We start from the raw sequence: 15,266 nt of genomic DNA, 5'->3' as shown, positions 1-15,266 counted from the left end.
CACTGGCGAATATTGGACCAACTTGCACCGAAAAGGGATCTTAGACGAGAGAAAATATGTAAAGGCAAGACAAGTCAAGAATGTATAATATTATTCAAACCAGAAAGACTATCAGAATCCGTTTTCACCATTAGGGATGTAAATTATCCTATACCATCATGATTTTACACCCTTTTCAATATAAAAACATGCTGACTTTAGGTATGTAAATCTTTGCTATGAGTTTAGCCGTTTACACAAAAAGAATTTGGCCGAACAAATTCAATCTGAATCAAAGAATACAATCACAATTTATTTATAACTAAATCATGTAATTTCATATAGTTATAGAATATGCAATAACCCTCGAAGATGGGGTGACTAAGTTTAGTCAAATTCATCAATATTTTCCATTGTCTCATTTACTTGTACCTATAAGAACTTTCGCATAAATGGAAAGGTGCGAAACTTCCTGCCGAACGCAAAGCCCAAAAGATTATCATTAACAATAGTCGTAAAGCCCATTTTAATAGCCAGGTGCAGTCGAGGAATAAAATGAAACAAACACTCCCTACAAGAATACCAGTATGGAAACAAGATTATAAATGTTAGCAAATGTTATAGGACGAAGGACGCATTCAGAAAACAAACAAGGCAAGTTCAGGCGCTCTGTGCGATCCCGGGCAAGCGCCGCTGAAAAATCCCCTCCACCAATCTGAAACACTCCCGCGCTCCGCTGAAAACGCCCATTTTGTGTACACAAAGGCGGGAATATGAATAAAATACATTTGCTACCGTTCTTGGTCCCGGTTTCTGATTGGTTTCATATTTCTGCCTATCCTAGTGGAGAGTTTACTTAAGGTTTCCCACCGTCTAACATCTTCAGTTAGCAGTTTCAGTTGGATCTGTGAAGTTCGCTCGGTGTGAAGTTTCCGTTTTAAATTGTGTAGTTATGCCAATATGGTGAAAAGAGAGGAGACTTTAATTTTCTTACCGACAATGGCTGCACGTACCCCTCTGAAATCGTCGTTCTCGATCAGTTCGATTCTACCTGAAACTGTTGAGGAATCGCGAAGCCTGACTACAAGTCCGGCCAATATTTCCGAGCCCGAACCTTCAGATTCCGACTCAGACCTGGACGTGACCGGGACGCCTCCACCACTGGATTGTTCGAAGACGGCGCAGACCGCCGCTTCAGGTGACAAGAGTGACGAGAAGAAGCCGTGCGAGAAACCGCCGTACAGCTACAACGCGCTAATAATGATGGCCATTAGGAATAGTCCCGAAAAGCGTTTGACGCTCAATGGAATCTACGAGTACATCATGAGAAACTTTCCTTACTATCGCGAAAACAAGCAAGGCTGGCAGAATTCGATCAGGCACAATTTGAGTTTAAATAAGTGCTTTGTGAAGGTGCCGCGGCATTACGACGATCCAGGCAAGGGCAACTACTGGATGCTGGACCCATCGGCTGAAGACGTTTTCATTGGAGGCACGACGGGAAAACTTCGCCGACGTTCAACGGCGGCGACTCGATCGCGTCTGGCCGCCTTCAAACGGACAGTGATGTTAGGTGCCGCCGGAATGTATCCCGCTCCGTTTCCCGGTTATACCCCGACTTTAATGGGACTCTATCCAAACCCCGCGCTTTTAGCGTCGATGTACCAAAGGTATAACCCGTATTTCCCAGTTCTACCAAAACCTACGCCGGTAGTCGCACCGACGTTCAGCGTCGAAAGGATCTTAGGACCGCCCGACGCCACCCCGTTCTTACGACATCCACCAGCATTCGACACCTACGGCCCGCTTCGACTGCCCCATCATCCACCAACATCCCTAACGCATCCCGTCGGCGTCTCACCATCCAGTTGTTCCAGTTCGCCGGAACCAAGAACGAGTTCGGACAGTTTGTTTAAACCCGTTACAGTAATTTCCAGGCAAAGTTGATTGAACTAAATTGTGATACCTACTATTCTTGACTGATGATGATCTCGTTGTGAACGTCCCGGTTTGTTGTTTTTTTTTTATTTTTGTACATATTTTATATTATATTTAACGATAAATGTTTGTAAATGAGAGCGTATTATATGTAGATAGCAAATTTTAATGTAAATCATGTAAATAGTCCTGCAAAATAGTGTATTATATGAATTAAATCTATCACTATGACTTATTTGAGCTCTTTTATTCAGTTTGCGGAAAACGTGTCGAATTTTCTTAGCAGGCTTAATTTTCTAATGCAAAAGAGAGAAAAAATGCGATCAATGAAAGATGCATAACAAATTTAGAATATGTGCGTCTATGTAATTAAGTAAAAAGAAGTGCTCTTGCGACGGTTAGTTATACCACAGATATACATGCCTATACGTAAAGTATATCTGTGGTTATACCTACTTGAAATGATAGTCTCCATCTTCCATTTCACATTATCCCCGAACCAAAATCTGGAGCAGTAGGTAAGATCAAAGAGACTCGGGAAATGCTAAATCAAATCTCTTTGGTCAAAATTTAAAACATCGTGTAAATTGTAGTTTTGAGTATCGCATTTTACCTTGTGCATACGATACAGAATAATAAATCTTCCGATCTGTTCTGGGTAAACTGTAATTAATTACATTGAAAGAATTTCAGTAATCCGAACATCAGGACTCTTATTAGGTAATATATACCTACGTAAATACCTAAGTACCTATACGTTATATAGGAAGGCGCCGAATTTAATTAACACACATGAGTAATTTATCGCCATTACAAACCAAATTAAATTAAAAAAAATTGAAGGTCTCAATATGCCTATGGTAGTGCATGCGATGAATTTTTTGGAAAATATTGTGAGAAAAAACAGGATTTATTAACATTCCTCCATAGAAAGTCAATCACTGATTTTAGGATTCTTTAGAGGGTTTGCAACGAGGTTTGCAAGGTTCAAGTTTTATTTCGTAAAGTAGGTTTACTTATCCTAAATTAGAAAAGTTAACTACCAGTTAAATCTCGATAGCCATAAACCTAGGAAATAGGAATACAAGGTATTTTGATTTTTGGTGCTTGTTTAGGGGTACCTACGCAGAGGTCAATAATGTTTGGAAATTCTCATATTGAACATTTTGTGATATTAATGTTCCAAAGGGTGGTTCAGTAAGGCCGAGGGGGTAACCACTCTAACGTACACGTATTTCTAGAAATCTGGAAATCATTTGCGATTTTTAAGCGATTTCGTTGATTTCTCGAAAACCACTTGGGATTTCTGGTTGATTTCCACGATTTCCTGGAAATCACTTGCGATTTCTCATTGATTTCCCGGAAATCATTTGCGATTTCCCTATATTATGCAATGATTTCTATAATTTCTTTAAAGTTACATAGGATTTGTGGCGTGTGGTGGTGTTGTAAGGTAAAAAATGCAAGGCAAATACGAACCTATAGTGGTATAATATTTGTAGATACGTATTACGTCGTCACTATGTATCTTTTTGGTCTGCAAATGAAATCACACCTAGATTGCGTTGCATTTTAAAGTTCAGTTTGCAGATAATGAATAGCTAATAACTATTAATAAAAGTATTTAGTTAACCAGCATTTTCTTAAGTGCTCACAAAATAATAAGAATAATATTAATATTATATTTAGTAAATTTGCACAATATACCATTTGCTAAAATCTTTGAAAGCATAGTATAAATATCTACCATCATCTGTTTTGGAATCGAATATTAATGTATCGCAATATTAGATCTGATAAGCACTCTATCGTGATCTTGACTTCACATCGACAAAACAAGTAAAGAAACCCTTTCTAATGATGTTGGTTGTTCTCTATCCAATAATATTATTAAAACACAACAAGAGAAGATACAAAGATATAAAGATTTCGCTATAGAAATTAAACGAGTATCTTAACCAAGTTTTGATAATACCAATAGTAATATTAGCAAATATTTCTAAAAACCTCTATGGCTACCTGAAAATCTCAATTTACCTGACGGACTAATTGCAAAAAGCAGTTTACTTGAAACTTAATCTAGCCGGGAAATTCCTATCCTTGGGATAGAATGAAGTTTGATTTCATGAATAGAAATACCTACCGCTAAAAATGCACGATAAATAAAATAAAAGTAAAATAATAATGACGTTTTATTTAGCGCCCAAGCTATAACAAAAATATAGACATAAAACCTCGCATAAAACGTATTATTTATGTCTAGGACGTATGTGAAGTATTGCTAAATATTTACAGCGCTACTTTTAATTTTTTTAAATATTTTTTCTATTTTCTGTTTTTCATATCTTGTTAGGGTAAATGGACCACTATCTACCCTTTAAGTCCACAGGTCCATAGAATATGTAGGATCTTTCTACATTTTGGATGTCCTCAACTTTCGGCCATATGTATGAGTCAAGATCGTGTTTTAGAAATTTCATCTTGTAGACCTGTTCACACGCGGTGTTTAATTTCCTGATTTCGATTACTCGACCTATGTACCATGTATCATGTATGAAGGACAATTTCTCAGTTTCAGTTTTGGTGTGGTAAGAACATGATACTAAGCAGACTGATTTGATAATTTTTTTGAATTTGTGAGGAATATTTTTGTTTATGGAAACATCACCTTTTTTAAATGTCTATTCAACTTGTTGAATCCAGATCTGCACATAATTCTACATAAGATTTTTTAGTTTTGATAACACTTTTTGGTTTTGAGGAGACATTCGCTCGGCTCCGGCGGGTTTGCCGCCTCGCCTCACTCTGTTTCGTAACAGTTCGTAGCTCGGCTTCGCCTCGCACTGTTCACTGTTCAGCAAATATAATTTCTCAGTTTCAGTTTTGGTGTGGTAAGAAAATGCTATTAAGCAGACTGAATTGATATTTTTTTGAATTTGTGAAGAATATTGTTTACGAAAACATCACCTATACAGGGTGTTTTTTTGGGAGCTTTAGTTAAAAGTTTCTGGGAAAGTAAAATAGGTAGGTTTTTGAAAATTTGTACTTAGGAGTTACTCTGAAGGCCGAATCGATGTAAAATATTTTCAAAATGGCCGCACTTCCGGAAACACCGGAAGTAGATAGTAACTTCGTTATTTTAAATGGCAACCCCTATTTTTTTATTGCTTTTTTGGATTCTACGTGAAATTTCACTTCTTTTGATACCCATATGTCGATATCTACCATTTATGGTTTTTAAGTTATTTTGACTTTAAGAAAAAAAATGGCGGATGCAGATGGTACCTTGATAATTGATTACTTGCAAACGGTTGTAGTCATGGCAACCTATTTTTATCAGTGCATAGAGAATGAATAGGGCTTTCTTTTAGTGCACTTAAAAAAAAGTTAAGTTGCGTACGACCGCCCCTATGGATATCCAAATTTATGAAACTTCAAAGACTAAAAACTCAGTTTTTTTAAATGGAATGACCACGTTCTTACTATTCCATGAGATAGAGAATCGAAATGGGCATATTTTGACAATACATGTTCCTATAGCTATCTTTAACAGTTTCTGACTTATTCCCATTTTATTGAATTGACACTATTTTTTTAGGATTCTCTTTTTAGTAGTCGGCCATGATTCTATAACAATTGAATTTTAAACAAATCTAGTGACACTAATCCATCACCCACTGTTATAGGTTAACATAAGTTTTTCAAAAATCGAAAAATGACTCGCAGTGGTTTCACCTATTTTGGAATTTAATTGTTATTTATGGTGAAATGGGCAGAATCGCGGCGCGTGCTTTCCGTACATTCATTCGAAAACTAGAACGAAATTGTATGAATTTTTGAAATTTTGTACCCCTAATGCACTACAAACCGTTGAAGCACAAGTTATACAAAGCTCTACAAGAGAATATTTAAGAAAATGAATTGAATTGCAAATGCAAGATTAACAAAATAAATTCAATGCAAAATATAAAAAACTTTGTTGAAACATTTTTGGTATGGAATTGTTGCTAGAACAGATATCGCATTACCTCTCTTAATTTCCAGACTTATACGTTGTTTAAGAAATTCAGTTGAACGACTCTGTTTAGATTTTTCAAAAATTTTCTGTCCTATATCCTTATTAAATGAGTTATTTATTAATGAATTATTTAGACTAGAACTAGAATCAGTGGTATTAAAGAATCCATTCCTTGATTTGTTTAAAATTCGATTGTTATAAAATCATGGCCAACTACTAAAAAGAAAATGCGAAAAAAAATGGCATCAATTCCGAGATCAATTCAATGAAATGGGAATAAATCAGAAACTGTTAAAGATAGCTATAGGAACATGTAATATCAAAATATGCCAATTTCGATTCTCTATCTCATGCAATATTAAGAACATGGTCATTCCATTTAAAAAAAACTGAGTTTATAGACTTTGAAGTTTCTTAAATTTGGATCTCCATAGGTGCGGTTGTACGCAACTTAACTTTGTTTTAAGTACAGTAAAAGAAAGCCCTATTCATTCTCTATGCACTGATAAAAATGGGTTGCCATGACTATAACCTTTTTCAAGTAATCAATTATCAAGGTACCATCTGCATCCGCCATTTTTTTTTTCTTAAAGTCAAAATAACTTAAAAACCATAAATGGCAGATATGACATATGGGTATCAAAAGAACTGAAATTTCACGTAGAATCCAAAAATGCAATAAAAAATAGGGGTTGCCATTTAAAATAACGAAGTTACTATCTACTTCCGGTGTTTCCGGAAGTGCGGCCATTTTGAAAATATTTTACATCGATTCGGCCTTCAGAGTAACTCCTAAGTACAAATTTTCAAAATCCTACCTATTTTACTTTCCCAGAAACTTTTAACTAAAGCTCCCAAAAAAACACCCTGTACAAAGTGATTTTTTTTCAAATATCTATTCAATTTGTTGAATCCAGATCTGCACATAATTGCACATAAGATTTAAATATTTCGTTATCACTTTTTGGTTTTGATGAGACATACGCTCGGCTGTCATGATAATAAATTTATAACTGTCTTAAGACGAATTAATTTATAACGATAATTATTATTTATCACTTACAATTTATCTCGCAATTTATAACAATAACTCAGAAATATCGAAGTTGGAAATGTCGTATAATGCAATCCAATTTGCTTATATAATAAAGTCGAGTGTTCGCGAGCGGTTACGAACATTCCAGAACAAAATACGTCATATTTCCAACCAACTTCTAGACCTAGAGGAATGTGAAAAAGTCTTCATTTTTCTGCACTACCTCTAACTTGAGAGTAACACATAGAAAAACCACAGGATCAAATCGCATCAAACATGTTGTCAAATAACTATTTCATGGAAGGCATTCGGAATTTTGTTTCCATAATGTCACTTCTGTTGCCGCTAAGGCCGATAGGAAGCTTCAATCTAGATCAAAGTAACTGGAGAATCTTGAATTTGCGCGCGCTTTTCTCAGCTAACACAGACCTAAAAAATGGTTCAACACCAAATGAATTACGATTTACCACTGACGATTCAGTAACTCTCGCAGTAACTCCATGAGTAACTCGAGCCACGACGAAAGTTGGCGAAGATTTCAGGCAGAGTATTTTTGAACTGATTTCCGATGATTTCCACGAGATTTCTTAGCTGATTTCTGCGATTTCTTAACTGATTTCCACGATTTCGAAGTGATTTCTGCGATTTCCACAGTAAAACGTACATGTATTTCCAGAGTGGTTACCCCCTCGAGCAAGGCCTACCTACAGTTAGATAAGGATTAATACTTGATCCGATTTAAACGTTCATTTAGAGAAAATCTCAATTGAAAAAAAGTGCAGTTTCAATTTCGCTTGACACAAATCTTAGATAAGTAAATTCTGTATAGGTAGGTGCCTATTGCATTTTTATTCCATATTTTATTAACTGAATAAGTCATAGGTACTTATTTTTGTATTTATTTTTCATATTATCCTAAAATTTTTACGTTTTCAAGAACTTAATCGTATATAGTTATTTGCACAACTAGTTTCGAAAGTGATACTGAGGGCGAAGCCCGAGTTAATCAAGCAAATTCATGGAAAAAAGACACTTTGAGTGATCCATAGTAACCCACAAAATTTTATTGACATTCGCGATTTACTGTCATTCAAAAGTGGACTAAACTCCATGGAAACGCATAGTAAAAATCGTGAATAAAAATACCATACGATTTTTCGTTAAAAAAAGTCCGATAATTTCACACTATGTAAAAAAAAATATTTTATCCAACACCTCTATATTATCCAGTCATTATGACGAAATTAAACGAGTAAGGTATAATATAACCCACTAATGAGTTATGGACGTAAAATAACTCACTAGCAAGATAAAGTACAGGAACCATAAGTAAATCCATATAAATTTTCTGACTAAATTTTTGTTGTTTATTATTATAGCAACGAATTATTGCTTTTGTATTCCATGCACTCTAGCTTTTCGCGGAACACGCAGTTTTTAAGATTTCCACGTTTTAAACCAGCTTGAGGAGGTGTTGGATAAAGTTACACTTATACCATAAATAACTATTATGACTAGGTATATTGATATACCTAGGTAGGTACCTACTTCAAAAAGTGCAATTCAGTGTAAGAAAGTAGGTATAGTTATAGTCAAAAGTCAACTTTTAATCTATTTGCCTAAAAGAAAATTAGCTATTATACTTAAGGTAGATACTGCATTGGCCTGTCCGTCCGTCTGTGAACACAAGATAACTCGACAAATGGCTTTGAATTTTCCAATTCTGTTTTCAGTAATTTGTTTATCGTCATCCAAGGAAGAATTGATTAAATGTTCAGTGACCCAGGAGCTCGTTTGATATATTTGATGCAAGTTTTTTTAAATGAACACTTTGAGAAAAAAATAAAAAATCGTTTAATTACCTATACTTGTTAGGAATAAGTAAGTAGGTACCTACGTTTTATTAATAACCGGCAACTTCTAGAAAATTCGTGTTCAGCATTTGATTTTTCTATTATGATGTTTCTGAACACTATACACAGAGTGTTCCTAAATTTGATCTACTTACCTACAGAAGGGGCAAACTCTTTAGCTTATTTTATGATTGAAAGTTTATATTTATACCTCTAATATTGTCAAGCATATTATAAACACACCGAGTAGGTATCATCTCTATGCGGACGATACACAACTGTACCTATTACCTACTCCTTTTCTAAGGACAATATTTTTATGGCGAATAGTGACTTACCTACATGATGATCTCAGAAATTTTGTTAATTATGCTTCACTTCATTCTTTTGCAAGCTAATGTTATTTGGTACACCGTACACTAGTCGGGATGGGATTTACCCTCAATTTCATGTTAAAATTAATGATGTAAAATTGAAATTTGTTGAGGAAGTCAAAAACTTAGGATTAGCTTCAAATTCGAACACATTAAAAGCATATGTCAATTTGTCCTACATATATGGAATCAGACAGATGCTATCACATTTGTCCAAAATATTACTCTGTAAAGCTCTTGTGTTGTCACACTTCTCTCATTGTAATGCGGTGTATATGGTCCATACCTTACAAGGCAACTTTCAAAAATGTTCAAAATGCTTGTATTCGACTTATTTATGGTACCTATTACAAAATTTCACCATGTTTCTCATAAGCTCAGAGAAATACCTTGGATTAATATGGAACAAAGTCGACTCCTCCATTCAGCTGTTTTATACAGCGAGCTGAAAAAAAGGCCTCGCAAGCGCGAAGCCTCACTCTCGCTAAAAAATAAATATAAGTTTTGGTTGAATGCAAATAATATAATAATATTTAAATATATAAATATATAAATATGATGGAATATAGTATATATTTCGGTAAAGATTTTTCTATATGATATTATTTCCTATAACCTATAATAAGGTAGCATTGTTTTTATTTTACAAAACAAATGAATATCGAAAAACAATTGATTTTTTTTAAATAGCAATGCACTTTCATGCGGCTCATTTGATAGAGATTTTTTTCTCTTATCAATGACCTAGGTACCATGTTAGCACCCGTGTAGAAGAAATTAATTTTTATTTCAAGTACTTTGTGATAGGCTATGCCACTGCCTTGCACATTTTGAACATTCATTGCTATGAAAACCATTTTACTGCTAATTTCATTTTGTCTTCAAGGTTTAATAAGAAACGTACACGTTCATTTGTTTTATTGTGATGTAGGATATCTGGATTAATGTTAGTGATCTAATAATAATAAATTTTGTAAACAAATTTTCTTGTATTGGGGTACTAACATGTTACATCATCTAAAATTTAAAAAAATCTCTATAAAATGAACCTAATGAAAAAGTGCACTGCCATTTAAAATAATTCAATTGTTTTTTGGTTACTCATTTGTTTTCTGAAATAAAAACGACTGAATGCTGCCTTATTATTAAACAACTTTCATATCGGAAAATTTTGTATAGGTAGGTACATTCGATATTTACCTAGATAATATACAGGGTGGTGACTTGCGCAACGCATCATAGGGATTTCAATGTAAAATTCATAACATGCCATTATTGGTTCCCCAAATTATTTTAGAGCAAAAATGTATTAAGGTTTTTTGTAGAAAAACATTTTTTACGTCAATCAACCGTATTAGTTTTCAATTTTTTGCATAATAAAGACGGAAAATTGAAAAAATAAAACCCCCATCGTTTCAATAATCTGTGATGCCATGGAATTTTCTAAAACAAAAAGATATCCAATTATCAATTAGCAGCCGTTCGAAATGCATTTTATGATCGACTTGGTTACTGTCTTGCATTTAATGGGGACTTATTCGAACATTTATTGTAAATTGTTATATTAGGAAACCGTGTTTGGTAATTTGGTCTTTCTTTATGTTGAAGTCGCTGTTCTAAATATAATACTTTTTGATAGAATTTGATTTTTTTTATAGCAGACATTCCATGGCATGACGGATATTGGCGTAGCTTTTCTATTATAAAATTCCATGGCATCACAGATTATTGAAACGATGGGGGTTTTATTTTTTTCAATTTTCCGTCTTTATTATGCAAAAAATTGAAAACTAATACGGTTTATTGGCGTAAAAAATTTGTTTCTACAAAAAACCTTAATACATTTTTGCTCTAAAATAATTTGGGGAGTCAATAATCGCATGTTATGAATTTTACATTGAAATCCCTATGATGCGTTACGCAAGTCACCACCCTGTATACTATATTCCATACATAATGGGCACCCTGTATATGAAAACAATGAGTTGTGTGAAGGTGGCAAGATTGATCATTGATCGGGGAACCTTACTCTGCATGTTTACGATTATAAATCCGTATATCCAAAATATTGTACCATGTAATCTTGAAAGTAGTGTAGTGTAGTTATAGTAGAGCAATTAGCTAGTTACATACTGAGCTCATCGAATCTATTAAACAAGCCATAATTTCTATAATGTTAGCGAGTGTTAGGTGTATCAAAATAAGATTTGGTACAGGTAAATAGTACGGGAAGAGGAGAGTTTTCGCATATTTTTCAGGAGAAATGGTCCAGGTTTTGAATTTTTAAATGGAACGCCCTGTATATTTTTACATTTTTGGATAAAAATAATAAATTAGTATCGCTAGATTCGTAAAAAAATCTAATCTAAAATAGGTTATGCCACTGCCTTGCACATTTTGAACATTCATTGCGATGAAAACCATTTTACTGCTAATTTCATTTTGTCTTCAGGATTTAATAAGAAACGTACACGTTCATTTGTTTTATTTTGAAATAGGGTATCTGGATTAATGTTATCCATCTAATTATGATACATTTTTTTGAAAAATTTTCTTGAATAATGGTACTAACATATTATATCATAGAAAAAGGACAAAAATCTCTATCAAATGAGCCCAATGAAAAGGTGCATTGCCATTTAAAAAAATTCAATTGTTTTTCGTTACTCATTTATTTTCTGAACTAAAAACAACTGAATGCTGGCTTATTAAAGGAATATGTAATTTTGTGTACATTCGCTATTTACCGAGATATATACTATATTCCATACATAATGGACACCCTGTATAATATAATATATAAAATATATGTCTGATTACCCGCGCAATATTTTCAACTATTGATTAATTAAAAAACCTACGAACGAAATTCTCATTCGTACGAGATAGTCATTAATCGCGAAGAAAACCTCGTGCTCGCCGGTGAGTGAGTCATTCTTACATGAATCATTGTTAAAAAAGGCCCCGCAAAAATATTTCGCTGCAGGCCTCGCATTTGCTAAGGACGGCTCTGTAATTACATCACCACATTATTATGTTTCAAACACCTACATAATCTTAATATTCGACGGAAGGATTTAATTTCAATTCCTACAAATGTTTCAATCTTCATTTTCATATAATATTGCTAAGGTATACGTATATGTATAATTCATTTCCGTCGAATATTAAATATTTAGGTAAATCTTTCACAATTTAAAAGAATCGTGCGTAAAACTCTTTTAGGTGTTTGGATATTTTTTTGATTTTCCTTGGTTTATATCATTTTTCATGTTTCTTTTCCTTTATCTTATATCTTTTCTATTTTTAAAATCCATAATTTGGGTTAATACTGTATTCTGGAACTCTGACCATCTTTTACTTCATTGTTAATATTCATTTTTCTGGGTTAAGATTGGCACGAAAAAAAACCACTTTTTTTTTCGGGAACTTCGCCCTTTGGGCGTTTAGATATAGAGTTTCTTTTCTGCATGAATTGTTGATTTTTTCGTATAGCAATCTATTTTCCTTTGCCATCAATGGGGGTTTACAGTAAAGTTGAATTTCGCAGTTCTAATTTAATAAGCGTGTACCTGAAACCATAAAACATTTTTTTGGACAGTAAAAGTTTATTCGAAAATAGAGGCTGATTAGCAAAAAAATAATGAACATGTGCGGTTTTAAAGGTTTATTCAAAACGATATGATTGTGGCGGGCTCTGTGACGTAATAAGCCCGACCAATCAGTCCTAGAACCATTCAGATGACATAACGACTTGGCAATATTGCAGGAGAATGGCATTTATAACTTGCGTCATCTGTCACAGGCACTTGTCACTTTCGTGCTAGATGCAGTTAAACATCCCTCTCAAAACGTCAAATGTGACAAACGTCAGACCCTCGCGTAAGGTTGCCAGCTCACTTCTACCGCGCGTGATTGGTTGTAGGTTTGTGACGTATTTAGTCTGAAGAGTTTCAAATTCGGACTAAAAACACAGCTTTTCAATGTTGAACAAAAAGACTTTTCGTTCAACATTGGCACGATCCTATTCCGGAAGTCGCTCGCATCTTAAGAAAAACATAGATTGCAGATCAACACAAGGTGTGCTGTGACCGGCAATCTTTCCTGGCGAGAGTTATAGTTATCTAAATCAAAGTAAATTTTTTAAAATAGTCCAGTAGGCCTTGGTTTTATTTTTATGCTGAATAATAATTTGAAAAGAAATTTAAAATATGTTCAATACTCAATAGTTTCGAAATATCGGCAAAAAACGAGAATGTTCGTCTAAGACAATGATGGTTGATGTGCATCTCTGCTTCATTTTCCATCTTTGGCCATTAGTCGTTAAATACCATGGCACTAATTGCAATCCTTTTAAGTCCTTGTGGCTTGTCTTGGAAAATTATGCCATAGGTTAAAATCATGAATAGTCAACCTGGATACGGTACGAAAGTATTGGAATTGCCTTTTCCGTTTGGTTCTATCCAATTTCCTGAAATAGTGGAAACAAACTGCTTTGTTTTCAACTCATCACGATTGCAGGATTTTTTTTGCGTTAATAAACAAAAATAGAATAAATGACGCCAGCATTACTACAAAACACTAATTTAGACAATGAATCCTAGACGTGCCGCACATTCAAATTGCACGATGATTATTTGCACAATTGTACTGTTGACTTCACATTATAATTCTGACATCCGTTCAACTTCAAGATGTAAATAAATTCATTTAACTCTATTACCTTATACACAAAGCGATCGCGAATTTTCGCGTAAGGGATTCTTTTTCGAGCTACCCTTTACTACGGGTCGCACGCATCAAGGGTGAAATTCTAGTCGGCATTTCGTCGTCACCTCACATTAATTGATGGTAAATTGAAAATGTCTGGATAAAAAAAATTAAGTATAAAAATTGTTACTTGTTTCAATATCTATGTGTCACCGATCAAAGCAATTCAAGCAATTGAAGCGTAAGTGGACGATGGCCCTCAGTCCCACGGTAGGTCAAATATCAAATAATAGAAGGGTCACAATATGTACAAATATTGACCTCTTCGACGTGGATACATTCCCATAATTTGTTGATTCTACCTACACGCAATTAGCGCCCTTTAAACTGGCCATTTATTTTTGTGTACTCAATTGCTGTAAGTACTGCGTCGTCTTTTTTATAATCGCTCTAAATTTGTAGGTACGTGTCCGTTTTACAAAATATAAGGTCCATTTCCATTTCCACGATTGCCACTCTCTAATTAATTTCGTTGCGCCGCGCGTTCCATAATTAGACTTAGTCGCTAAAGACGCTTCTCCCTTTTTTCGGTAGCTTCGCGCGTTATTGTTATTATATTGAATGTAGGTGTAAGAAATGCCCCATGTTGGCCTGCGGGTCAATTAGGCCAAATATTTTGTTGACTCATGACTTTGTTGCCGTGTAGACCTGCACTCATTCATAATTTTAATCCTTGACCATTTATTATCCAATAAATTAATTAAGAATGATCTTTCGTCAACAATCGTTGTCCATTTCATTTTTAAATTAGATAAATATGGATATTAGGATGTGATGCGAAAAACCTCACGACTACCTGACTGATCTGACTGACTGACTCTTATTAACATATCAGAAACTGTATAAACAACACGGGGGTTACATTTCGATCGATTTTCAATGCTGGATGAAGACACGAACAAACAATGCTTAGATAAATGAAACAATCTAGAAAATTTGCACCTACTGCATTTCTTTAGATATAAACTTGAAATCACGAATCTTTGTCCCTGCGTCATTGATTTGTGAATCAATTTCAGACATACGCTAAAACACTGTAATATCTGTCAAGTATGCGAAATCGATAAAAAACTTGTCTGAAATTGATTCACAAATCAATGACGCAGGGACAAAGATTCGTGATTTCAAGTATAGGTACACTCCGCCCTTTTAAAATTTGGTGCACTGCGCAGAGATTGTGAGAGCTCATTTTAGTGGAAAACAATTTTGAATCAAGAAAAAAATTCTAATTTAGAAGAACCATTTCAATCAACGGTTTTATATGACTAAATACCTACTTATTATTAGGTGAAAAGATA

General features: G+C 34.2%; 1 protein-coding gene across 1 annotated transcript; it reads left to right on the top strand.

Moving 5' to 3' along the window:
* Window positions 1–788: 788 nt before the first annotated feature.
* Window positions 789–2,152, top strand: LOC116168123 (fork head domain transcription factor slp2-like). Its single transcript, XM_031483795.1, has one exon. It carries the CDS (start codon window positions 940–942, stop codon window positions 1,924–1,926), a length of 987 nt encoding a protein of 328 aa, XP_031339655.1. The 5' UTR covers window positions 789–939; the 3' UTR covers window positions 1,927–2,152.
* The last annotated feature ends 13,114 nt before the right edge of the window (window positions 2,153–15,266 follow it).

This window comes from Photinus pyralis, unplaced genomic scaffold (genome assembly GCF_008802855.1).
Source record: "Photinus pyralis isolate 1611_PpyrPB1 unplaced genomic scaffold, Ppyr1.3 Ppyr1.4_LG4, whole genome shotgun sequence".
Lineage (NCBI taxonomy): Eukaryota > Metazoa > Arthropoda > Insecta > Coleoptera > Lampyridae > Photinus > Photinus pyralis.
The sequence above is the reverse complement of the archived record's forward strand: the minus strand, read 5'-3'. Positions and strand labels throughout refer to the sequence as shown.